At 41.4% G+C, this 24,308-nt stretch overlaps 5 protein-coding genes across 10 annotated transcripts; 4 read left to right on the forward strand and 1 right to left on the reverse strand.

Annotated features, from left to right (window-relative positions):
• Positions 1 to 21: 21 nt before the first annotated feature.
• Positions 22 to 4,254, forward strand: kat14 (lysine acetyltransferase 14). Its single transcript, XM_057326135.1, has 10 exons — positions 22 to 280; positions 492 to 613; positions 830 to 951; positions 1,048 to 1,229; positions 1,361 to 1,780; positions 1,861 to 2,438; positions 2,613 to 2,746; positions 3,223 to 3,398; positions 3,474 to 3,664; positions 3,762 to 4,254. Exons 1-10 carry the CDS (start codon positions 22 to 24, stop codon positions 3,933 to 3,935), a joined length of 2,358 nt encoding a protein of 785 aa, XP_057182118.1. The 3' UTR covers positions 3,936 to 4,254.
• Positions 4,255 to 4,415: 161 nt separating this feature from the next.
• Positions 4,416 to 8,998, reverse strand: dzank1 (double zinc ribbon and ankyrin repeat domains 1). 5 transcript variants are annotated; one of them, XM_057326134.1, is made up of 20 exons: positions 8,513 to 8,623; positions 8,267 to 8,417; positions 8,060 to 8,189; positions 7,909 to 7,969; positions 7,724 to 7,827; positions 7,554 to 7,642; positions 7,348 to 7,465; positions 6,988 to 7,101; positions 6,814 to 6,906; positions 6,605 to 6,727; positions 6,382 to 6,525; positions 6,083 to 6,305; positions 5,909 to 6,012; positions 5,688 to 5,771; positions 5,510 to 5,600; positions 5,346 to 5,431; positions 5,191 to 5,274; positions 4,939 to 5,066; positions 4,765 to 4,839; positions 4,416 to 4,651 (listed from the first exon to the last, which is right to left on the reverse strand). In XM_057326134.1, exons 1-20 carry the CDS (start codon positions 8,619 to 8,621, stop codon positions 4,480 to 4,482), a joined length of 2,283 nt encoding a protein of 760 aa, XP_057182117.1. In that variant the 5' UTR covers positions 8,622 to 8,623; the 3' UTR covers positions 4,416 to 4,479. The 5 variants fall into 5 exon arrangements, with proteins under 5 accessions (XP_057182117.1, XP_057182113.1, XP_057182112.1 ...); XM_057326130.1 differs by adding an exon at positions 8,910 to 8,998 and having other exon boundaries at positions 5,510 to 5,771; positions 7,724 to 7,969; positions 8,513 to 8,637; XM_057326129.1 differs by adding an exon at positions 8,906 to 8,959 and having other exon boundaries at positions 5,510 to 5,771; positions 7,724 to 7,969; positions 8,513 to 8,637.
• A 455-nt stretch (positions 8,999 to 9,453) lies between these two features.
• polr3f (polymerase (RNA) III (DNA directed) polypeptide F) lies at positions 9,454 to 12,683 on the forward strand. Its single transcript, XM_057325849.1, has 9 exons — positions 9,454 to 9,687; positions 9,990 to 10,107; positions 10,197 to 10,264; positions 10,396 to 10,463; positions 10,543 to 10,655; positions 10,963 to 11,106; positions 11,437 to 11,544; positions 11,648 to 11,839; positions 12,036 to 12,683. The coding sequence occupies exons 1-9, from the start codon at positions 9,632 to 9,634 to the stop codon at positions 12,111 to 12,113; spliced, it is 945 nt and encodes a 314-aa protein (XP_057181832.1). The 5' UTR covers positions 9,454 to 9,631; the 3' UTR covers positions 12,114 to 12,683.
• Positions 12,684 to 13,101: 418 nt separating this feature from the next.
• On the forward strand, positions 13,102 to 17,128 carry nptxrb (neuronal pentraxin receptor b). The gene is made up of 5 exons (XM_057326513.1): positions 13,102 to 13,988; positions 14,972 to 15,206; positions 15,462 to 15,703; positions 15,773 to 15,952; positions 16,045 to 17,128. The coding sequence occupies exons 1-5, from the start codon at positions 13,296 to 13,298 to the stop codon at positions 16,276 to 16,278; spliced, it is 1,584 nt and encodes a 527-aa protein (XP_057182496.1). The 5' UTR covers positions 13,102 to 13,295; the 3' UTR covers positions 16,279 to 17,128.
• A 4,432-nt stretch (positions 17,129 to 21,560) lies between these two features.
• Positions 21,561 to 23,432, forward strand: dnal4b (dynein, axonemal, light chain 4b). 2 transcript variants are annotated; one of them, XM_057325972.1, is made up of 4 exons: positions 21,561 to 21,743; positions 22,307 to 22,386; positions 22,490 to 22,573; positions 22,743 to 23,432. In XM_057325972.1, exons 2-4 carry the CDS (start codon positions 22,315 to 22,317, stop codon positions 22,905 to 22,907), a joined length of 321 nt encoding a protein of 106 aa, XP_057181955.1. In that variant the 5' UTR covers positions 21,561 to 21,743; positions 22,307 to 22,314; the 3' UTR covers positions 22,908 to 23,432. The 2 variants fall into 2 exon arrangements, with proteins under 2 accessions (XP_057181955.1, XP_057181954.1); XM_057325971.1 differs by having other exon boundaries at positions 21,562 to 21,743; positions 22,304 to 22,386.
• The last annotated feature ends 876 nt before the right edge of the window (positions 23,433 to 24,308 follow it).

Consider the following 24,308-nt stretch of genomic DNA (forward strand, 5'->3'; position numbering starts at 1 on the left):
TTTTATCATTTACATTAAGAGATGGATAGTGGGGACCAGAGGGGCCTTGCAGCACAGGATGAGGAGACCATGTGCACGCCTGCCTCCGAGGGTCTGGAGGAGGGTGAGGTTGAAGGTGAAACTCTGCTCATCGTGGAGTCCGAGGACCAGGCGTCTGTGGATTTATCTCATGACCAGAGCGGAGACTCTCTGAACAGTGATGTCGGGGAGGACGGAGAGGGGAGCTGGAATGAGGACATGTCCTTTTACTGCGACAAGTGCCACAAGTGGATCCCGCCCGGTGAGAAGACAATTCAGCTCCGATACAAGAAGACAAAGCACTTTATACGGCCACATTAGTGCATCCGTTTTATGAAATAATGTTGAGTGCTCTTTTCAGAGTAACATGTTGTGCACTTAATGTCTCAATAAAGACTCTTCCTGAAAGGAAAAAGTGTCCTTGGTCTCAGAGCTGTCTTTTCCTCTTTATTTATTTTCATTGTGTGGTTCAGCTCAGCTTCGTGGGGAGCAGCCCAGCTACCTGAAAGGAGACAACTTCTTTAAGTTTATCTGCTCGGACTGCGCAGAAGATGGAAAGGAGAGTTTTGAGAGAATGAGGTTGACCTGGCAGCAGGTACGTGAAGACCTCAGGAACTTCAGATAAACGACAAACTAAAAGACCAAAATAACGTCCATGTGGACTGTCAAAAATGCATTTTGGTTCTTGTTTAGAAAAATTGAACTGTATTGCTGCAAATCCTGCAATCCTTAACAATCTAATTTTGAAGAGTATATGGTGATTGTTCAATTCACAAAATCTGAATTTGTTACTGTTTTTTTTGTTTTATAGGTGGTGATGTTGGCCATGTATAACCTTTCTCTAGAAGGCACAGGACGCCAAGGCTATTTCAGATGGAAGGAGGACATTTGCGCATTTATCAGTCGGCACTGGACCTTCCTTCTTGGCTCCAGGTGCAAGAGAATCGCTATCTTTTATTTAGACTAGTTTTTATCTAACTTCTTTTGTTCCAGGGCTAACTTTTTGTATTCTGTTTAATTCACATTTAGAAAGAAGACGTCCACATGGTGGAGCACTGTGGCAGGGTGTTTGTCTGTCGGCAGCCCAACGTTTTTCCGTTCTGGAGCGCAGGAGTTTGGAGAGCCCGGCTGGTGGAAGCTAGTGCAGAACCGGCCGCCTACGCTACGACCTGAAGGGGAAAAGAGCTCTGCCGCGTCACTCAAGGCCAAAGGTAGTAGAGGTTAACAAAACAGTAACAGAATAACCAGACATCGGTTTGATGTCAGTAGTTTTGTCATCCGTTTATCATTTTATCATCTTTTATTTAAAGATCTATGTTACAGTTTGCTATTGTTTTTCCAGCTGTGTCAAAGCCGTCCTTGGACCCCATCATCACAGTAGAGGGTTTAAGGAAGCGTGGAGGTCGAAACCCAGTGGAGAGCGCCATGCAGCTGAAAGAGAAGCGTTCTCGTACACAGGAAGCTAAAGAGATCCGTCGGGCGCAGAAGGAGGCTGCCGGCTTTCTCGACCGCAGCGCTTCATCCACACCCGTGAAAATGGGTAACCGCGTGCGCCGGACTGAGCCTTATCTGGAGAAAGGTGAAGTCATCGACTTTTCCTCCCTCAGCTCATCAGACAGAACCCCTCTCACTTCTCCCTCGCCTTCCCCTTCGCCCGACTTTTCCGCACCCGGGACGCCCGCCTCGCACTCTGCTACACCCAGCCTGTTGTCGGAGGCTGATCTTATTCCGGATGTCATGCCCCCTCAGGCGCTGTTCCATGGTGAGATGATACACATCTTTTTTATACCTACTTTGTAAAATGTGTCATTTACGGATATTTATCGTATTGCTACCCATCAGATGATGAAGAATTGGATGCAGAGGGCGTTATTGACCCCGGCATGGAGTATATCCCCCCTCCCAGCATGCCGTTGGCCACCGGCACCATCATGGTCAGAAAGAAGCTGCGTCCGGCCGAGCTGATCAAACAAGAACTGGAGAGCGAAGATGAAGAACGAGGTAGAGATGCAGAGGAAGACGAGGGTCAGGACGAAGGCTTGTTGGCAACAAGGGGACGTGGTGCAGAGCGTAGGAAGATACTTCAGGATAAGGGCGAGGGATGCGTGTCTATGCCCACACCACACTACACATTCATCAGCTTGTATGAGGAACGCATGCTGCTCCACAAGCTGGAGGCGTGTCCTCAAGCATTAGCCGTCACGCCGCAAGCCAAAAGGCTTCATCGCAAGCTGCTGGTGCGACAAGCCAAAAGGGAGCGAGGACTCCCCCTGCTGGATGTGGATCAGGCTGTGAGCGCTACGCTTAGCCTGGTGGGGGGCGTGTATGGGGCACAGGGGGGTCTGGCCAGCCACAGGACGAGCAGAGACGAGAAATATAGAACGACAAGCCAGGACCTTCGTATTCTTGATCGCTTTCAGGTCAAAACAAAAGATTTTGGTTTTATAATGTTGGCCTGTTAAATGGATCCAGTTCATGTTCAGTAAAATGATTTGTTGCAGCAATCAAATAAGTTTAAATGTATTAATATCAGTCCAAAATATCCTGTTGGTGCACTTTTAGAATTCAACATGCTATGTTTTGTTGTTGTGCAGTCATCAGTGTCCGTAAGGAAAGGCTTCTACCAGACCACAGTGTCTTTCTGCCACAGGCTGATGGGTTCTGATGTCTACATGGATCAGAACATCAAGAGCCCCTACACGTCCAGAGTACTCAAGCCGTACATCAGGTACAGTACATCCATTCTGAGTATAAACTCGACATTCATTTGTTACCATTATTAGCAATTAGGAAAACACGATTTGAGTTTATTTAAAGGAGTAGTTCACCTTCAAAATGAAAATTCTGTCATTGTTTACACGCCCTCGTGTCGTTTCAAACCTGTATGGCTTTCTTCTGCAAAACCCAACAGAAGATATTTTTGAAGAATGTTGATAACTGAAAACTGTTGGTCCCCATTGACTTGCATTGGTTTTGTGTCCATAGAAGTCAATGGGGACCAACGGTTTTTGGTTACCAACATTTTTCAAAATATCTTCTGTTGGGTTTTGCGGAAGAAATAAAATCGCACAGAGTGAATAAATAATGACAGAATTTTCATTCTGAAGATGAACTATTCCTTTAAAAAGGTCTTTAAGGTACAGTAGCAACGATAGCCGGAGAACAGTGAGAAGTGGAAACCATAATGTGTTTCTGTTTCTGCAGGAGAGATTACGAGAATCGACCGCTAAAGCTCCGTTTGCTCTCAGAGATCCGTGCGTATCCTCACAGGAAGGATCCATCATGGGTCCCTGAATCTGACGAACCTATAGACTACTGCTATGTGCGGCCTAATCACATCCCCTCTGTCAACTCCATGTGCCAGGACATCTTCTGGCCTGGTAAGCAACTTCAATCCAGATTTTCTCAGTGTATTATTTTCGGAAAAATATACAGTTGGTTTTTCTACCCAACAGGTATCGACCTATCAGAGTGCCTGCAGTACCCAGACTTTAGTGTCGTGGTGCTCTACAAGAAGATTGTGATTGGTTTTGGCTTCATGGTCCCAGATGTGAAGTACAACGAGGCCTACATCTCCTTCCTATCAGTGCATCCGGAGTGGAGGCGAGCCGGCATTGCCACGTTCATGATCTACCATCTCATTCAGGTCAGCCAACTTATAAATGAATAAACAACGCGAATTGTAATATCCTATGTTGATTCTGGAAACAGTTGAGGAATTTCTTCCTGTGTCCTCTCTGTAGACCTGTATGGGAAAGGATGTAACTCTTCACGTATCGGCGAGCAACCCTGCCATGCTGCTCTACCAGAAGTTTGGCTTTAAGACGGAGGAATACATCCTGGACTTCTACGACAAATACTACCCAGTGGACAGTAAAGAGTGCAGACACGCATTCTTCCTGCGCTTGCGACGCTGAGGATTCCAGGTTTGAAGGTTAAGGTTGGTGCCAGTTGTTCTAAACAGGCACTTTGTTTTTATGTGGCTAGCCACATTATGATTCATAGCACAAACTGGAGACAGTCTGGGATGTCATTCAGGAAGTGTTTTAGTTATTAGTATGTTACCAAGTCATACTTGTTCTGTCATGTCACATTTGAGGTGTAGTATGATGTGTGATGTCATTTTCTATTTGTCTTGATGTGTCAACGAAAGGGGAGCATTTTGTGTTTGTTTTCATAGACCAGCGTGATGAGTCACATATTTGTATGCGTTCGCAATAGTACAAATAAAAATGCTGGCAAATAACTGTTAATGAAATATCTCAGTGTTTAATATTGACAGAATGTTTCAAGATAGATTCAACATATAATAAGAACATTATTATTTGTGTCTATCTATAGATAAAACATTGACATGTGGAGTATATTCTTAACAGAAGGATAACAGAAATTCTCGAATTATCAATATTAGTAAGTAGTTTTATATATAGGATTAACTTTGGTTGAGGTTGGTGATCTATCTCATGAGAATGTATCTAATCCCGAGGGGCTCCTGGTTTTCGTGTGCCGCTGCAGGAGACCCTGACCCATGTGAGCCGCCATCAGTGAGATCACGGAGTTATTCCCTGTGGCCACGGCAATGTCATATGCCGTCTGACCTCTGTCATTCTTCTTTCTGATACTTGCATTGCACCTGCACAAGACAACATTCTTTCATTAATTAAAAAATATATTTTTAAGTTATGTATTTTAAAATGATGTGGTTTAGGATAAACAGCATGGATTAGACGCCACATAAACTCTCACCCCAGCAATATCTCGACACTCTTCAGGCAATCTATTCCCAAAGCTGCAGCCTCATGAAGGGCGGTATTATTCAACCTGTGTGCATCACATAAAAACACAATATGCATATATCCCAAACCTCCTGATTTTTACCGTACTTATGAAAGGAAGCTCGTTGTTTGGTTTACAACTCACGGTCCGGATGTTTGGTTAACATTGGCATCTCTCTGTACCAGCACGGGAATGACATCATGATGTCCATTTAGCACTGCGGCAACGAGAGCAGGACGCCCATCGCTGCACAGGCATGCAGGGTCGGCACCCTGCAGAGGCACAACCTCACTTAATAACAATATACTTGTACTTAAAAGGGTATGAAATTGCGGTTACCGAAATGTAATTTGTACGGTTTGTTTTTCATGTAATGTGTGTGATCTCATCCCTCACCTCATCCAACAGCTGCTGCATCACAGAGATTTGGCCCCGCCCCTCCGGCCCCAACTCTTTAAGCAGCAGATTATCCTTAGACTCCTTAAAAACAACAACAATTATGACGCTACATTTTTCTTATAAACATGCCAATGTGTGTGTGTGAGACGGACCGGCTGCTTTTCTGTTGCGTCTGAGCTCCAGATCTTTTTCTGCTTCTTTCTCTTGACTGAAGATGCTGCTGTGCTATTGTCATTCACTGTACACATGTAAGATTCATGGGTTGATCAAAAAATATGCAACGGCCAAATGCATTAGTATTAATGTGTGTTTGTACCTGGACTGGCTGAAATTCTCCCCTCTGTCACAGCACTGAGATTCTGGCTCTCAGACGCCACGGATCTACTCTGCTGTCCGGCAGAAGACGACTGGAAAAACATATCACATATAGGTACAATCACAAACACAACAAACATACAAAGCTCAAGAGACACAAAATAAGGAGTGTTTAATACCCTGGACGCTTCAGGTGAAGCAGAGATGAAATTGATGCGCAGACTGACTTCATAGCTGTCCTCCTGAATCACAGCAGAGATCATCTGAAAAGCAGATTAACAGTAATGTAAATGTATAATGTGTATCGTTTAATATAATAATGTACTATTATAAGATATTAATAATGATTAATAGTGTATATGGTTTGTTTATCATGTTTTGTGATTTGGAAAATTCTTACTCTGCCCAGACGAGGTTCTCCAATCAGAGCTCTGAACTCGGTATTATTTTGTGTGTAACTGCGCAGGTGAGCGCAAATGTGATCTAGTTGCTTCCTCCAGAACCCTGCAATCATACACATATCAAAGTGATGCATATTTATTTATTTTAAAACCTGAATCGTACATCAACCCACCTCGGCCTGGGCTGATGGCAGTAAGCAGTGGCTTCCTGTCACTCATGTGTTCCTGTCTGCTTAGCTCCGCCTCCCTCTGTTGGCTTCGCTTTTTCATCTCGGTACTGGATGGAAAAAACAGACCCAGCGTTTGTGTCTGTGCATCCGCACAAGTGTGCAGACTTGCAGCCGGAGGCACAGTTGTTGATTCATGAGCAGGCACAGCTTGCCAGGTGGCTGAGGTCTATAAGAGAAACAGAGGTCAATATGTGAATCAATGAATGTTAATGTTACTATGTACACTGTAGACTGTACTGTACCTGATCTGATTCCTGTGTGATCGGTACCGGGGTGGTCCTGGGTGGTCCGTCCAGAGAGGCACCGCAGCCCCCGCAGTAATTTGCATAAGGGTGACAGCTCGCCCCACACTGAGAGCACGTCAGACTCTTGGTCGTATGGCCAGGCTAAAACGAACACAAAGACAGCATTTGAGCGCCGATGAAGATCTAATTTAGGAAAATAGAAGTTTAAAGGGTCTGTCACCTTCGCCCCACACCAGTCGCAGAATCGAGCATCTGAATGGTTGATTCTATTGCACTTGGAGCATGAGATCATTTTTCCTTCTGTAGAAGGTCGAGGTGCAGCTCTCTGTCCACTTAAAACAGGCTGTGGATTGATAGTCACAACAATAATGCAGACTCCTGTTTGGATCCTTAGAAAATATGCAGATATTTGGTGGGCGTGTCTCTTACTGTGCTTTCCTGAACAAGTTTGGATTCACAAGTGACGCAATGTGCCATGTGTGGAGGGTTTCCAGTGCCACATGAGTGACAGATGATCTTATTCTAAAGTAAAACACGGCTATATTAACAATATGCATGACACGTCTTCTCCAATAAGTGATTCTCAATATATAAAATATTTACCTGTAGTCTTAGACTAGCTTGAGGTTGAAGCTGTTGGGCCAGTGGAGATTCACACACAATACATGTGGGCGTGTTCAGAGGCACCATGGATTTACAATGCACACACAGACCCATCTGTGAAAAATCCCAAACAAGTACACAGACAAAATTCTTAAAACTAACTATCACAAAACTATTAAAACTACAAAAAGTATTAAAATGAAAATGACCTGCACAGATAAATCAACTATAATAATTAATAGTTATTAATAGTAAAAAAGTTTTTGATCGCATGCTGACTTTAATGTTAGATTCTACTGTATTATTTTTGGAAATGACAGTATTTGTTTTGGTCTTGTGCAGTAACGGGATATTTAGTACCTGTCCTCCCTCAGTAGGGGGCAGTCTCTGTCCGGGGATTGGGGGCACTGCTGCTCCACAGGTCAAGCAGAATCGGGCGAAGGGGTCTGAAGGGCGATGACTCAGGCACTTTGGACATCTACATAAAAATGTCATAGGATGTACTGACCATTGATGTATTTCATACCAGAAACGGCATAAACATCTCTGGAACTCTTTCAGCTCACCTAAGAAAATCTGTTTCTCGCTGAATCCGAGTCATCTGAGTGCTCGTGAGGTTTTTGAAGGGGCTTCGCACAACATCTGCACTCTGGCTCTGTTAGTATTGAGCACAGTATGATCTATAAAACAGGATGTGATTTGTTTACAGTTTAACAAAACATAGCCTGTGTCTTACTCCTGCGCTTTGTGTTGACAGGCGTACAGAGGAACCAGGACCCAGGCGTTGTGTGAGGAATCGAGGGCCTTTCAGGGCTCTCTGAGGTTCAATGCTGGGAACATCTGAAAACACCACAGTACCATAAGACAGTAAGAAAAAGTTTAACTTATTAATGAACAATGATTGTGAACCACCAAATATACCTAAATATTTAACAGACAAGTCAGCTCCATTTTGACTTCCCTTTAAATTCATGTTTGATTCCTGTTGAAATAGTTATAATAAATACATTTTAATATATGTGTCCATAGCAAATTTATCAACTATAGAAGCCTGAATAGGTTTAAAACTGACATCTTTGCCATTGATCTGTCTGTCATCCTTCAGTGAATCATCTTCACGTTTCTTAGTCAGGTCTTGCTCATCTAAAGGAGAAGATTCCACGATGAAAATCTTGGTGACGACAGCGCTGTGCCGTCCATCACTGTGTTACGAGAGAAAAAATGCATGACCTTCATACAATAAGTTTAAGAAACACCCAGCTCTGTTAAATGAACCTACCTGGTGACAGCCATGGCTCTCACAGACACTTTCCCCACAGGTAGGCGAATAGGTCCAGTGTATTTCAGAGTACTGTCAGCAAAACCTGTTCTCCTTACAATCTCAGGCTTACTGCCATCCAGTGTGTACAGGATTCTCACATCAGAGGACTCTAGTATATAAGCAATCATTCACAGAACATATTAATGTCATAATTCAGATCCCTGAAACATATGATGATGTAATGTTACAGGTGCACTGACTCACCTGATTTGATTTCAACAGGGGTGCAGGAGTCGATTTCATGCTTGGCTTTGCCCGGAGGAGGAATGCGAATGGGAATTATTTGTGGTGCTGCTAGTGAACCCGCAGTCATGTTTGCACTCTTCAACCTGGTAAATGCGATGAGTGTATTGGCAAAGACATTCAGAACTATCGAAATTATTAATTCAGTGCATGCGTAAAATCATTGACAAAAACAATCAGCATGTTTAATATAGCTAACCGAGAGGTGATCGGAAGGAAATGTGATCTTACACGTGGATTACTGTACATGAATGAGTTTGGTTTGAATAAATATAAAGAATATACCACATGCTTGTTAATAGAGAGATAAAAGCGAGTTTCTTATAATGATATATATATATATTTCTACACGACCTACTGTACAACACAACGCTGTTTCCAACGACGCTGCAACACTCCACAGACAGCTGGACGTGCTATTGGTGTGCGTCATGTAACCCATAGCAACCGTGTGAACCAATGGCGAGTTGAATTTTTGAGTTAATACTTTACTTTAAATAAAATGGAATATAATTATTGTATACCTGTTTACCTAGCAATCTATACACATTTTGGGGTAGAATATATAATATAACAATACGAAATAATTGAAAAATATAGTAATAGTAATGGGTAGAATTGGCTTAGGGTCTTTATAATGATGACTTTAACATGATTTTGTAACTTTCTTGTTTTTCATATATTGAGGTTCTTAAAATTAACGAGAGCCTGCAACAAGCGCTGTGAACATTTCCACAAGCGACACGACACTTCCACAAGCAAAAATAATTATAACAATTAAAAATATAATACATATATAAACAGATGAACATAATAATTTATATATTTTATTTATTTAATGTAAAGATAATATATATATATAATACGTGTACAACATCTGTCACAAAATTTTCATACAGGCATAACCTTGGACTACTAAATATGTGAAGCGGAAGTTCCTTGTGGTCGCAGTAGCGCGAGTGCACGCTGAAATGTTGACACCGCGTTGCTTGAATCTTTATTTCTAAATGGATATTTAAATGTACAGCATTGTCTGCGGTCTCCTTACTTTAATCTCAAGCCATTTATTTCACATGAACAATGACTGAAGTTAAAGTAAAAAAAGAGTCAACAGATCCGGTTGATATCGAGAACAGGTGAGTAACTTACAGCTGTCTCTGGTGCAGCGTTAGTTTTCAGATTTTCTTACCTAACCTTAATACCTAATTCCTACCTTATTTCGCGTTTTTTGGCAGAGATAAAAAAGCTTGCAATGTTGTATTTGAAATGTTAGTTGCTATATGTTAACTTTATGTATATAGAATTGTTATTGAAAAGCAGTGTCACACACACTGTAATACTACTGTGTATGAGCATCAATATGTTTATTGACATGCAATACAGTAGCGCTGTTGCTCGTGTGAATATAGTTTATGCATCTTGTATTGCTCTGTTAAAGGATAAAAGAGCTTTGTCAGCAGTTTCCACATGGGATCACAGACCAGGTCATTCAGAATGACATGCCACACGTGGAGGCGCAGCAGCGAGCCTCTGCCATCAACAGACTGCTGTCCGTGGTGAGATAGTGAGCTGTTGATGATGACAGCGAATAATACTAAATTCCTGCCCTTTATACTCATGTCAGGTTCTGCTGTTGTGTTTTCAGGGGCAGTTAGACCTTCTCAGAAGCAGCAATGGCCTGTTATACAGACTCAAAGATGGACAATCTGCCAGGTGAGAGCAAGCTCTATTATTAAAATTCTGCTTGTCTTAAAGCAGCAGTGCACCTATTTTTAAGTTAAATATCTCGTAGATGCATCGGATGTCCACATCTGTTACATCATTTTTGTATGTTTGTTTTGCAGCAAAGTAAAAGGCTCTGATAATCAAGAAAAATTAGTTTACCAGATCATAGAGGATGCTGGGAATAAAGGTAAGGTGAATATCCTTCTTGCTTCCTGTATTGGCTTCTATTAAGGCTTTGTTATCGACTGCGTTTTCTGCTTTTAAAGGAATCTGGAGCCGAGACATAAGGTATAAGAGTAACCTCCCCCTGACAGAAATCAACAAAATCCTTAAGAACCTTGAGAGTAAGAAACTCATCAAAGCAGTAAAATCTGTAGCGGTAAGTTGATGCCCACAAATTCTCACAAAAATAAGTACAATTAAATAAAACAAACTTTGTGTATTTTAATCTAGCCCCAGTACTTCACTCGTTATTTCGAAGACAAGGCTTGTTATAATATACAAATGTAAAATCTATAAAAACATCATTAGAAAATAAGTGTGTAGTGTCATGTAGATCATATGCATTTGAGGAAAAGAACCAAAGTGGCTTCAAAATAAAGGTTTTTTTACACTTTTTGTTTTTTTCGTGTGAGCAGTAACCTCTGCGGCATTGGGTGTAAAAAAACATTTTTCTTTTCATCCAGGCCTCTAAAAAGAAGGTTTACATGCTGTATAACCTGCAGCCCGACCGCTCTGTAACAGGAGGGGCGTGGTACAGTGATCAGGATTTTGAGTCCGAGTTTGTGGAGGTGCTGAACCAGCAGTGCTTCAAGTTCCTGCAGAGTAAGGTGAGATGTTACTTAGAACCTTACATCGTTTCATTTTGCTCAGTGTCTGTGCCGCACATGTTCTTCATGAAACTCCAGCGGAACCAAGTTTACTAATGAATTTCTAAAAGAAAAATGTTCACTGCAAATGGTCCGTAAATGATTGAGATGACAGTCAATGCGATGATGCATTGACATACCTCTTGATGTCTGTTGTCATGTTATCATTAAGTGTTCGTTTAAGACCTTGGCGTATTTGATTATCTGAACTACAAAATAATTTAATCCTAAATAATTTTTGAATGACAGTAATCTTGATCTGTCGTTTTTGAAATGTTTGTGTTTCTATAGGCAGAAGCAGCAAGAGACAGTAAGCAGAGCCCCATGGTGCAGAGAAACAGCTCATTTGCTACATCTCATGAAGTCTGGAAGTACATCTGTGAGCTTGGCATCAGCAAAGTGAGAATCTGAATATGACATGATAGCGGGTTTATCGTGTTATTATTCTGCTGCTCATGTCATGTGAGGAAGCCTGTATGTTTAATCCTGCACCTGTGTTTAGGTGGATCTGTCCATGGAGGACATTGAGACCATCTTAAACACACTGATCTTTGATGGGAAGGTGGAAATGACTATAATCGCTGCTAAGGAGGGGACAGTAGGATGTGTCGACGGACAGATGAAACTCTACAGGGGGGTGAACCCCATCATTCAACCGACTGGCCTGGTCAAAACGCCATGTGGACTGTGTCCAGTAAACTTAACTTTGCTATTCGATTTTTTTTAATTGAAATGAAATTCATACATTTGTGACCTAATTTAGGTTTATGTGGGCTATAGATTTACCCTCTATTTCCAATGATGAGTGTTTAGAGCTCTCTAGAGTAAATAAATGGTTTCTTATAGTAAAAAAGGAGCAATGATGTAACCATGGTAACGTTTTCCCTTAGGTGTTCAATGACTGCCATGAAGGGGGCGAGATCTCTCCATCTAACTGTGTTTACATGGCTGAGTGGCTGGACTTCTGACCTGCCAATCGGATGTCTGTTTTTCTCTGTGGAGAAAGTGTAATTTTCATGCAGCGATTCGATGCAACCGTGGATATCTTTTTATTTATATTGAACAATTATAGCTTTAATAACATAAGCAGAACTACATTAACTGAACAAGAAGCGGCATCTGGTCTTCACTGATGTTTGGGAGCATAGAAAGACTGTGATTTTGCTTTTTTCCACATAGATTATCTTGTCTGACCTTTACGTCTATCCATGGATTAAAAGGTCATTTTTGTTGATTGGAGGGCTACGTGTATTTGACTATGTGTGACTATGTGTTTGTTTACCCAAAGTCTAAGGTTAAGGTTTGGGATAGAAGGTGGTTTGGAATAACAAGAAGACTGTAATACGCTACAAGCAAAACATGCTGGAGTAGAATAAAAACAATTTTGGTTTAAATGAAAAATGTGCATATTTATAGGGTTATAGGTTGATGCACTTATAACTGTTTTAGTCATATACACAAATTTGATTGCAAGCTGTAACTTGTCCATGTGTTTTTCAAACAAAACAAAAGCCGTCTAATAAATAAAGAAAAATGTGTTCTTTTTTTCTTTATTAATCTACACTGTAAACAAAACTCAACCCATTTAATCTTAAAAAACTCAAAACGTACGTTTATTTGCCCTTAAATTGTATATATTGGCCTACTTAAATTCAAAGTAATTTAACATCACCTCATCTTAAATATTGCCTAGTGCTGGCTTCAATTATTTTGATGAGTTAATATAAAAACATGTGGCCATTAATCACATTTTTTTAACATTATAATGTTCAGTTTTCCCTGTCATCTCCCAGCCTGTTCTCCTGCACATCTTCTGCCAAAGCATTCACAAATGATGATGAGAACAAACTGTTTACATCAACGTGACCCATCACGCATTCTCATCACAGTCTCTCACAGCCCTCTTTCGCGCGAGCTGTAGCCATAGTAACCATCCAGAGGGGCGCTTAGCAACAGAGAGGAGGAGACAGAGAACGCGCGAGACTGTTTCAGCTGCCGAGAGTGGAGAAAAATAACGGATGCGTTCGAGCGTCACTTCATCGAGACGTGTTGAACAACGTTAGATCGTTTTAAACAAATTATTTTATTTAGCTAAAACTAAATTTCGTTCTTTAATCGTTCACACTGATTTGTAAATCTAAAGTGACGCTATGAAGTTCGTCGTGGTTTTAGTCGCAGCTGGCCTTTTGGCTTTTCTTGGCGCGGTCATCTGCATTATCGCGAGCGTATATTCGCGACCATCCGCCGCCGCGCCCCAAGCGTTATCAGACAACCGCACAGTGTCGCTCCTCGAGCCGCTCGCGGGATCCGTCGCTCGCGCCGGTCCGCTGGGCGCTCTCCATGGTGCTGAATCATATGAAGGAGGCGGACTGGACATCGGCCTTGAGATACCAACGCTCAATGAACTCAGTACCGGTGACGTTACAGGCCCGAGTCCGAAACAGTTCACTCTCAATCGACTTATTTGCACTCCCGTTCCCATCGGTGAATGCAAATCGAGGGCTTTGAGGCAACAAGCTGACGACCCGTTCGGGGATGAGGAGGACTGGAACTTACGCACCACCGCCGAGGAGCTCCGGCAGATCGTCATGCAACAGAACGATCAGATCCTCGTGGACCAGAAGACCATCACCGAGCTCACCGGGAAGCTCTCGGAGTGTGAGAATGGGCTGGAGGAGACAAGTCTCCACGAGAGGAGTATGGGAGTCTGGGCGGGGAACCGGCGCCACATGGCCGGGGACGATGTGAGCGGTTCGGTTGCGGTGCAGCTGCAGACAGCCCGGGCTGTGGAGGAACTGGAAAGAGCGATATTACAGCTGAAAGACCGTATAGAGAAGCTGGAGGTTGGTATGATAATGTAAAAATGCTTCAGATTTGATGGTACAAGTAAAAATTTCAAGGAAATAGTAACCATATAAGGTTATTAAAATATTTTGTCTGTTAACTGAAATAAACGGTACATTTATTTTATTATTCTGTTATTAAAATAAAATATCAGTGTAAATACTATTTGAAAAAACTAATGAAAAATGAAAAAAGAAAAATGTCATGAAAAAAGAAATGCTACCTCAGCATTAAACTGAAAGAAATACAATCAGGCTACTACTCAATTTATTATTATAAATACAAAAATTAACTTAACAAATTCATCTAAAACGGAAATTAAATAAATTAGGCTTACACTGTAAAAAATCCCGCCAGTAAAATACCATATTCAATTAAAATAATATATTTTTCATGTTATTTAACAACCATCTTGTAAATTTGCAGTCCATTACGGTTTTTCATTACAGTATTTCAAACATCTACAAAAACCTGTAAAATAAAACGGTTTCGAAAAATTACAGTTTTTTTACAGCAATATGTAAAATAAACGAAATAAAATAACAACATAACAAAATTGCTAAATTTAAATTGAAATAACAAAAATATAGGCTATTAAAAATAATAGAAACTTGCAGAAAACTGCAAATAAAAAATTAAGTCAATCCTACTAGTTGTTTTTTAGTTTTAAAAAGTATTATTATATTAGAAAGTATAGATTTTCAGAAAAAATTCACAAAATGTTCTCAGTTTTTATGCGTCTAACCTGCTGAGTGCCTCCATTGCGCTCTGTTGCGCATTTCCTGGGTAAAATATACAGATTAATAAATTATAAGAGAATCAAAAGAATCACAGATTATAATGTGTGAAGCATCATCCAGCCACCTAAATTTAGATATTGGGATAGAGTCCTTTAATAATGTTCGTTAGATGCAAATTCATCTGGGTTTCACACTAATGAGTTAAATAATGATTTCCCTTCCTTCATTTTTCTCTCTCCCAGCTGGAGATAGGCCCCGCTGCGTTGAACCACACCGAGCATGTTTCCAGCACAGTGGGTAGCGTCGTGGTGGGCGAACCCGGCAGACCCGTGGAGGATCTGGAGGGAGAGCTGGAAAAGAAGATCCGGCTGCTGGAGAAGGAGAGGAAGAATCTTCGTAAAGAGACCCAGGGCCACCACCAGCACATCGACCAGGGTATCAACACCCTGCAGGAGCGTATTTCAGAGCTGGAACAGAGTAAGAATGGAGGACGGGTCAAACTAGGGGCAAAGGGAATTAATCCGGTGTTGGATTAAGATATAGAGGCTTGTATATAAAAAGATTATGAATACCTGCAATTTGGCATGAAGAGGCTGTCGGACATGTTGAAAACCTAATAATCGTCACAAGTAATTCGGTTGTGTGCGTCATACTAAGCTAGTTACTCAATTACAACAACTCTTTGCCTCTCTCACTCTCACAAACTCAATCTCTCTCACTCTCGCCTCCCAGGTTTTACAGATTACAGCTACCCACAAGGGTATAAACTTTCCTTCCCTGTGCGGACTAACTACATGTACGGGCTAGTCCGGCGGAATATTCCAGAGATGTACACTTTCACAGCGTGTCTGTGGCTCAAACCGTCCGAGCGCGGAATCGGAACCCCGTTTTCCTACGCGGTGCCGGAACAACCAAACCAACTTGTCCTGCTGCAAGGAATCCATAACCCAGCTGAACTTCTCATCAACGATAAGGTAAGACCCATTGCACTCAAGGAGAGACTGCACAGACTGCAGACTTATTTTAACACGAGTCTTTCGCAGGTGGCACAGCTGCCCCTGTCACTGCCCCAGGGCATCTGGCAGCACATCTGCGTGAGTTGGACTCTACGGGACGGGGTTTGGAAAGCATACCAGGGCGGTAAATTAAGAGGACGGGGTGAAGGATTGTCAGCGTGGCATCCGATCAAATCCGGGGGCCTGCTGGTGTTGGGACAGGAACAGGTAAGTGGGTCGGTTAATGCTGGAAGAGTCTTAATGTGCCATATTGTGTTTGTCCATGTGTAACCCTCCTACTCTCCCTGGCTCTGGTGCAGGACACCCTCGGTGGGCGGTTTGACGCATCCCAAGCTCTGGTTGGAGAGCTGTCGCTGTTTAACCTGTGGGACCGCGTGCTGTCACCCACGGAAGTCGCTGCTTTGGCAGCCTGCGCAGAATCAGCACTACTCGGGAACGTGGTGCCTTGGACTGATCGTGACGTGGATGTTTTTGGGGGGGCTGTGAAGGAACCCGTGGATCCTTGCGTTCAGACCTCTCATCCCCGACAGTGAGCGGGGTCTTTCTTTATTGAGAAACGGGGTAAGATGAGACAAAGAGAGTCTTGAAATGTCAAATATGACAATTGTATCGGTATGTATCTACACTCGAGTATGCTGCAGGGGAGAGATCTGCTTGTGTTAGTTTGGATCTGTAGAGCTGTCGCCAAAAGCTTTAAGGTCTGTCTGGTGTTGTTTTTTTATGAACATTACTGCACTGTGGTTCCTTCAGAGATTTTTATGTAAGACTTGGCTCATTTTCATGTGGTTATCTACACGCTTGTCTCATTTTTTGTGTAAAGTGGAGCTTTTGTGTCTTGCAAAGCAGTCTCAATGTCTTTGTTTATATTACTGTCTCTGTTACTGTCCACTGCAGTACCCCAACAGTACAATGTCACTCAACATGAAATCTAAATTGGCACTGTTTACTTTAAAGCACATACTTGATATTATAATAAAAAAATGTATAAGTGCATGTTATTCCAAAACAAGTTAAAATGCACTGACTTTTTTCCCATCACCAATATTTTTTTACAACCCCTTATTCCATTCATTCATCATTAGATAACATTTACGTTTTTCTTTTATATTATCCTGCATCAAATTAAAAAAAATGTTTTAATTTTATTAACACTTTAAAATTAGGAATGCAAAACAGTGTTTACTATCTCACAGCATCTTGTCGTGTTCCCATTGCATTGTCCTTGGCTATCATAGAGAAAGATTAGGGAAGTGCCTGTCTATTTATTTGAGTACCGCTATCGATTGATGATCAGCTGTGATGTCACTGTTAGTGCTGCTTCATACGTGCACCACCACGGATCTACAAAGATATTGTGAAAAATGTGGATGAAAATAAAACTGTGATGAAAACGACGGTTGCATTGTCTATATAAAGTTGTATTTATGTGTGAAAGAGAGAAACTGAATTGAAGCCTCTCTTGAACGTTTATAACATTTTCACTTTGGCCTCACAGATTTTCTATTGATCTTAAAGGGAAACATTCACATAATTTACCCTCAAGTTGTTGAACATCTGTATAAATTTCTTTATTTTGAAAACAGAGAAAGATATTTGAAAGAATGCTTGTAACCAAACAGTTCTTGGCCACCACTGACTACCTGTCACGGTCCTGCCTTCTTGTTTCTGAATTTCTAGTCATGTGGCAGGATCGGGACGGAGCCCTTAGGTTTTATGTGAGAAAGCCATGAGTTGTTTATGTTTTTTACATCTCATGTGCTTTCTCGTGTCTTGTCATTGGCCCCGCCCCTCTCGTTTCATGTATTGCTTCCCTGCCGTGTCTAATGTTTCCCACCTGCCCTGTGTTATTATCCCTCGTTTGTGTTTCCCTATAAAATGCCCTCGTGTTCATTGTCCTGTGCTCGTTCATTGTGTATTCACTATGTTTGCTTGTCTGCTGTTCATGCGCTATGTCTTTGAAAACACCACGTCTTGTTCCTGTATGTGAGTTACCCCAGTTTAAGTCTAGTGTAGTTCTTGTCTAGTGTTGTTCTAGTTTAGTGTTAATTAGTCTATGTCCTGTTTCGCCTATTGTCCTGTTTTATGGTTTATACCCCATCGTGGGTCTTTGTTTTGTGTTTCTTTGTTTAAATAAATATCCCTTTTGTTAACCCCTTCATCACCGCTTGCCTGCAATTGGGTTCTTCTTCTCCACCGCGTATCACGACAGAATGAACGAGCCATCGCAGAACCCAGTAGGCAGCATGAACTCTGGACGATCCCACCTAGCTCGCCTCCTCTGTGGACTTCGCCAGGGGAGCGAGAGCGTGGATGAATATGTGGAGAGGTTCCTGGACGTCGCAGAGAATGGCGTCTTTGGGGAGGAGGAGCTTGCGGTGTTGTTCAACTACGGTCTCAGGAATCCACTCTCGAGGGCGGAGATGAGGGCGTTGAGGCCGCTGGACTTCGACGCCGTGTGGCTGTCTGCCGTGGAGCGATCGGAGTCCACGGTCTCAACATATACCAGTTACCCATCTCCACTGGTCACGATCCTGGAGGGTGGTTCCCTGCAGATCAGGCTTGTGGGCACCGCCACGCTATCCTCCTCAACCTCTGCAGCCTCTCCACCGTCCACCAGCCTCGTAGGCAAGCGGGGGAGGTGAGCATTCTGGGGGTCCACGTCTGAGGAGTCCCAGCCGGAGCCAGCCGTGCTGTTTGCCTCTTTCCTTCAGCCGACCTCCAGGCGGGTGGCTCAGCTGAAGAAGAAGAGGCAGCGGCGGGTGGCGTGGGCCTCTTCCCAGCCGGTGCAGCAGCCGGCGTCCCAGCCAGCGTTTCGTCCGGTGTCCAGTCCGGTGTCCAGTCCGGTGTTCAGTCTGGTGTCCAGCCCGATGTCCAGTCCAGTGTCCAGTCCGATCTCCAGTCCGGTGCAGCCGGAACCCATTCTGGTGTCCTGTCCTGCCCAGCCGGTGCAGCAGCCGGCCTTTCAGCCGGCCTTCCAGCCGGCGGCCAGCCTTGTCCCATCGACTTTCCAGTCGGCGGTTCCCCCCAGGACTTCCTCCCCTAAGTCCCCCAGAACTCCGTGCCCTCGAGCGCAGCCGGGGACTAGGACTGTTCCCCCCACAAGCCCTTGTCCGTCCCCACCCCCCCTCCCATCTTTGTTATTTTTATTGAGTCACCCCAATCCCTTGGTTTTGTTGTCTTGTTTGCCCCTTGTCTTGTTCACCATGTCTGTCTGGTTTTTGTCTTTTTCCCAGTTTGTCATGTCTTGTTTGTCAGCCCCTTGGTGAACACCTGGGGGTGTTCATTAAGGGGGGGGGCTCTGTCACGGTCCTGCCTTCTTGTTTCTGAATTTCTAGTCGTGTGGCAGGATCGGGACGGAGCCCTTAGGTTTTATGTGAGAAAGCCATGAGTTGTTTACATCTCATGTGCTTTCTCGTGTCTTGTCATTGGCCCCGCCCCTCTCGTTTCATGTATTGCTTCCCTGCCGTGTCTAATGTTTCCCACCTGCCCTATGTTATTATCCCTCGTTTGTGTTTCCCTATAAAATGCCCTCGTGTTCATTGTCCTGTGCTCGTTCATTGTGTATTCACTATGTTTGCTTGTCTGCTGTTCATGCGCTATGTCTTTGAAAACACCACGTCTTGTTCCTGTATGTGAGTTACCCCAGTTTAAGTCTAGTGTAGTTCTTGTCTAGTGTTGTTCTAGTTTAGTGTTAATTAGTCTATGTCCTGTTTCGCCTATTGTCCTGTTTTATACCCCATCGTGGGTCTTTGTTTTGTGTTTCTTTGTTTAAATAAATATCCCCTTTGTTAACCCCTTCATCACCGCCTGCCTGCAATTGGGTTCTTCTTCTCCACCGCGTATCACGACACTACCATAGTAGGAAAAATTGCTTGATAATTTTTTTGTTCTTTTGAACACAAAAGAATATATTTTGAAGATAGTAGGAAAGCAAACAGTTCTGGGGCACTTTTAACTACAATTGTCATTTTTCCTACTATGGTAGTCAATGGTGTCCTAGAACTGTTTGGTTACAAGCATTTGTCCAAATATCTCGAGCAACTCGAGGGTGAGTAAATGATGACAGAATTTTCATTTTTGGGTGAACTGTCCCTTTTAGGCATATTTGACCTACTCCACTACATCCAAAAACAAAGGAACTAATACACAAACAGAAAATAATACTCTGTTGTATGTGCACAATAACTAAATTATGTTGTTTTTCAATAGCTTGAATAATTCAAATTCATGTGATTTCTGGGTAAGGCTTTTGCCTGCTTGCAACCGCAGTCTCTCTCTCTCTCTTCAGGATGCTGCTGTTGAATTATAGATGTGTGTTATTCACCCCCCTCAATCACATTGACCCCTGCTGCATATCCTTTACCTACTTCTCTCTCCATACATCTCTGTTTTTTCCTCTAAACAACACTTGGACTTTGCCATTTTATCTTGCCAATATTGCTTGATTCATAACCATGAAAAAGCCAGCTCGGAATTCTTACAAGAAAACTAAATATAGATTTGAATCATAGATGATGATCAATGCCTTTATTCCCCACAGCATTTCTTACACACGTTCATGTAGTGATACTTGGAAGTAGTTGAGGTTGGTAGTAACGCACCGTGAGTGTCATTTTGTCCTATTCATTTTCCTCCACAGCACAGCCGGTATAAAAGCCATTTTTAACAGTTTCCCATCTGTTGCAAGCCTTTCCATCACTCTATTGATTCTTCTTGTCTCTCCTCTTCCTTCATCTCAGCATCTCTCAGTTCTTCTCATCTCCATTACTGTCCTCCAGAGGTACCATTCTTAACCTACTCTTATATTTGTGCTCCAATAAGAGATTAGATTATCCCCTCCCCCTGCTTTTATTTGTAATTTATCTAGAAACTGAAAATCCCATGTAATCCACAAAACTGAAATCAAAGCATTGTCTCTGTGGGATACTCACAAAAAGCTTTTAGATGATCAAGCGAGATGACGTGCCTACATATCAGCACTGTTCAATGCAATAAAAAGACTCAATACACAAACTCAAATTTTTATATTTAACTTACTGTTTAACCGCAATGCACATCTATTGCTTATGCACATTTCTTGAAAATTTGGTAAAATTATGATCATTTTTGTTTTGGCTGTTTTTATGGACAGAAATAAATGACTATAGAAAACTACAGAACTGCAAGAGTAAGCTGTTCTGTGCATCAGCGTCAGCTATCTGGGGCACAACCGAAATCACCCGCCGGGCACAGATGTGACTGGAGCTTAATACAGGTCAGGGAAGAGTAAGACAAAACAACAACAACACAGAGATGAATGTAATGGGTCCTGTGCAGCAGAAGGTCTCTGGAGCTGTTGTCATTTAGATTGCAGGATTCATCCTCTGTTCAGACTGCAGTAGGGTTATGTGGGGATATGCCACAGACCGCATCTGTGCCTAAAAACATCAAGCTTAAAGACACAGATCACCCAAAAATGACAATTCTATCATCGTTTACTATGTGTCCTCTGATGTACCACACAAAACAAAATTAGATGTAAGCCAGGATTTTAGAGTCTTCATAAAAGTTAAGAGTAAAGGATTTGGAGTCCTAAAAACACTTGAATAAAATGTTAAAGCTAAGAAGGACTTGAAATATAACATCTTTTAATAGCACTTCTGTGCTGCTATAGAAATGTTGTGATGTGTTTATTTTATTTTGTTTTGTTTTATTTTATTTTATTTTATTTTATTTTATTTTATTTTATTTTATTTTATTTTATTTTATTTTATTTTATTTTATTTTATTTTGTTTTGTTTTGTTTTGTTTTGTTTTGTTTTGTTTTGTTTTATTTTATTTTATTTTATTGCCCGAGTGAATGAATGAATGACAGGTCCCCGGACCAATCACGACAAATAACGTTTGGAGGGGGCGGGGCTACGTATGCTACTGTCGCGTAGGAGTGGTTGCCATGGTGGACATGTCTCCTTAGCGACGTTGTTTTAAGTGCATCGGACTTCATTTTCCCTTCATTACGGTACGTAACGTCTCATCCTGTTTGTCTCATTAAATAGTATACAACGTTAAACAAGTAGTCAATGAAAACGCTGTAATGGCAGGGCATAGCAACCTAGCCAAGCAGGTTAGCTAACAATGCTAGCCTGCTAGCTGTTTGGTTATAATGACTGCTTTTCACTTTAAATCATGGTACTTTTATTATAATAAACGCTGATGTTTTAACATTGGATTATATTAATGTCATGGTTTTAACACTGTTATGCTATCGTACTGTCTAATGTTGCTTGATATATTATTATGTGTATTACAGTACCACCTGTCACTGTGTGGTAAAACCTCATTCATAAGGAAAATACTTTATCAGGCATTAAACAGGCTTGAATTTAGACATTTGTGTTTTATTGTAAATATTATGATTATTTTACAACAACAACAACAAGCTATAGAGTCTGTTTGTTAATGCTAACCAACGATCCAGCTGCAACAGAGTCATAAGATGAATGGAATTAGGATATGGGTCAGATACATTTCATGTGACCTTTTTAATACCGGCAAACCCGTTCTTGTGTCCTCACCCAGAAGAGAACACAATGGCAGACACTGCTGACAGCAAGAAAGATGAGGCAGACTACAAGAGACTGCATAGCTTCCCTCTTATACGGGTATGAATGAATGAATTGGACTCTGTACCGGATGATCCTTGTTTTTTCATTTATCACATATAAAAGATTCAAACTGTATCAAGTTTCATTTGTTTTTCCAAAGCACACAGATATGTCTGAAGAGATGAGGGTGGAGACCATGGAGCTGTGCGTTACAGCATGTGAAAAGTTTGCCACTAATAATGAGGTAATAACGTTTTTTTTTTACTTTTGATACGATCAATACTTATTTTCTGGTATTTCAATACATATTTTGGCAAAACTGGCAAACAATGTGAGATTCAATCTCCTTTTAATCTCATCGCCATCAAGAAGAACCAAACAAGATCCAATGTGTGCCTTTTCTTTCCTAACAGAGTGCTGCTAAAATGATAAAAGAGTCCATGGATAAGAAGTTTGGAAGCTCTTGGCATGTGGTTATTGGCGAGGGCTTTGGTTTTGAAATCACACACGAAATGAAGAATTTACTTTACATGTTTTTTGGTGGAAGCTTGGCCGTGTGTGTATGGAAGTGTTCCTAGCCCTCGCAAACTGTTCGGCAAACACACACTACAAAGCAAAACCAACTGGCAAAAACAAATCTCAAGTTTGTCTTGGGCTTTCCAACTTGATAATGGATGTGCCACTTACACACTTTGTGTGTGTGCTCAGAAAATATATGTTTTTCTTTATTCTTTGTCATTTCCCTACTGAACAGGGTCATAGGTTCATTTCTTGAAGTTTTTTTGAAAGTTCTCGTCATCTTTGCCGATACGCCATCTTGTCCGTCTTTTTCTTCTCTCCATCTGTCACATCTCTGTCCATCTATTCCACTTTTTACTCTCTTACAGTTTCTAAAATCCATCCTTTTCATGTTTTCTGACATATAATGTATTTTTATAAGATAAAATGCTATTTTTAATGAATCTGTGAATATGTATGATCTGTTTTTAAAGCGTCTAATTTTTTATAGGCTGTAGTTGTACATTTTGTACAGCTGTAATGTGTTTGTTTTATTTGTTATAAAAATGACTATGGATTATCTTGTGTAATAAAACACCATTAGAAATGAAGCATCTGTTGTCTTGTTTGCTCTTTAGACTACTTTTATCCAGCAGCGGTGAGATTGTGTGATAACCAGTGGGTAAAGCCTCTAAACCACATCCTGTGTCTGGCTGGATGACAGATATGATGTAATATTCAATATAACAAGACTGTGCAGGGAGATATACTTAGAAAGTAAATGGTGTTAAAGCTGAAGTCATGTTAAAATACTCTGTGCAATTCATTTTAATACTACTGTCATTTGTTAAGCTAAGTATTGCTTTGAGTATATTTTATAAAAATATAAAATAAAATAAATAAAATAAAATAAAGTTGAGTTGAGTACTCCAAGCAACACTGGCTCAACCAGGTTTGACAAGCTGTCTGTGCATGTGTTCACATATTGAGTGTAAAGTTTTTGAGGCGTGTTTTCATTGACAGATTATTGCACAAGGGAGTGTACAAATCTGAATCCGAGCATCTGTTTACTCAAGAGAGACAGACTTGCACTGACCGGCTGTCAGGTTACTGTGCCCTCTGTGTCTATACACACACTAACCTTTATTTGCCTTTTTTTTACTTTTTAAACATAAGGTGATTTGTCATTGGGACACTGTAAACTTGTATGACTTGCTGAAGTTATTGCTTATTGATAATATTTTCTATTCTCAAGCTCTGAAATCTTAACAAGGCATATGACATGAACATATGAATACACATTCAGCAGATTTGACTTTAGTTTATTTGTATATGAAGTATTCTTTACGATTCCTTTTGTGTTCCAAGAATGAAAGACAAGGTTTTGAAAGACATAAGGGTAAGTGATGAATTTTATTTATTTATTAATATATTTGGCTGAACTACTTCTTTAAATGCATCGCCTCTTTTATAATTCATTG

The sequence above is a fragment of the Triplophysa rosa genome, linkage group LG25, assembly GCF_024868665.1.
Source record: "Triplophysa rosa linkage group LG25, Trosa_1v2, whole genome shotgun sequence".
Taxonomy (NCBI): domain Eukaryota; kingdom Metazoa; phylum Chordata; class Actinopteri; order Cypriniformes; family Nemacheilidae; genus Triplophysa; species Triplophysa rosa.

What these genes read in the sequence shown, in the direction of transcription:
- kat14 (XM_057326135.1), top strand. Translation starts at nt 22, where the DNA reads ATGGATAGTGGGGACCAGAGGGGCCTTGCAGCACAGGATGAGGAGACC. An exon ending in CGCGTCACTCAAGGCCAAAG is followed by an intron (nt 1,230 to 1,360) that starts GTAGTAGAGGTT and finishes TTGTTTTTCCAG; the next exon opens with CTGTGTCAAAGCCGTCCTTG. An exon ending in TGATCTACCATCTCATTCAG is followed by an intron (nt 3,665 to 3,761) that starts GTCAGCCAACTT and finishes TCCTCTCTGTAG; the next exon opens with ACCTGTATGGGAAAGGATGT.
- dzank1 (XM_057326130.1), bottom strand. Translation starts at nt 8,621, where the DNA reads ATGACTGCGGGTTCACTAGCAGCACCACAAATAATTCCCATTCGCATT. An exon ending in GACAGATCAATGGCAAAGAT is followed by an intron (nt 7,970 to 8,059) that starts GTCAGTTTTAAA and finishes CTATTTCAACAG; the next exon opens with GAATCAAACATGAATTTAAA. An exon ending in CGAGAAACAGATTTTCTTAG is followed by an intron (nt 7,466 to 7,553) that starts GTGAGCTGAAAG and finishes ATTTTTATGTAG; the next exon opens with ATGTCCAAAGTGCCTGAGTC.
- polr3f (XM_057325849.1), top strand. Translation starts at nt 9,632, where the DNA reads ATGACTGAAGTTAAAGTAAAAAAAGAGTCAACAGATCCGGTTGATATC. An exon ending in CCGGTTGATATCGAGAACAG is followed by an intron (nt 9,688 to 9,989) that starts GTGAGTAACTTA and finishes GCTCTGTTAAAG; the next exon opens with GATAAAAGAGCTTTGTCAGC. An exon ending in TCAAGTTCCTGCAGAGTAAG is followed by an intron (nt 11,107 to 11,436) that starts GTGAGATGTTAC and finishes GTGTTTCTATAG; the next exon opens with GCAGAAGCAGCAAGAGACAG.
- nptxrb (XM_057326513.1), top strand. Translation starts at nt 13,296, where the DNA reads ATGAAGTTCGTCGTGGTTTTAGTCGCAGCTGGCCTTTTGGCTTTTCTT. An exon ending in ACCGTATAGAGAAGCTGGAG is followed by an intron (nt 13,989 to 14,971) that starts GTTGGTATGATA and finishes TCTCTCTCCCAG; the next exon opens with CTGGAGATAGGCCCCGCTGC. An exon ending in TGGTGTTGGGACAGGAACAG is followed by an intron (nt 15,953 to 16,044) that starts GTAAGTGGGTCG and finishes GCTCTGGTGCAG; the next exon opens with GACACCCTCGGTGGGCGGTT.
- dnal4b (XM_057325972.1), top strand. Translation starts at nt 22,315, where the DNA reads ATGGCAGACACTGCTGACAGCAAGAAAGATGAGGCAGACTACAAGAGA. An exon ending in ATAGCTTCCCTCTTATACGG is followed by an intron (nt 22,387 to 22,489) that starts GTATGAATGAAT and finishes GTTTTTCCAAAG; the next exon opens with CACACAGATATGTCTGAAGA. An exon ending in AGTTTGCCACTAATAATGAG is followed by an intron (nt 22,574 to 22,742) that starts GTAATAACGTTT and finishes CTTTCCTAACAG; the next exon opens with AGTGCTGCTAAAATGATAAA.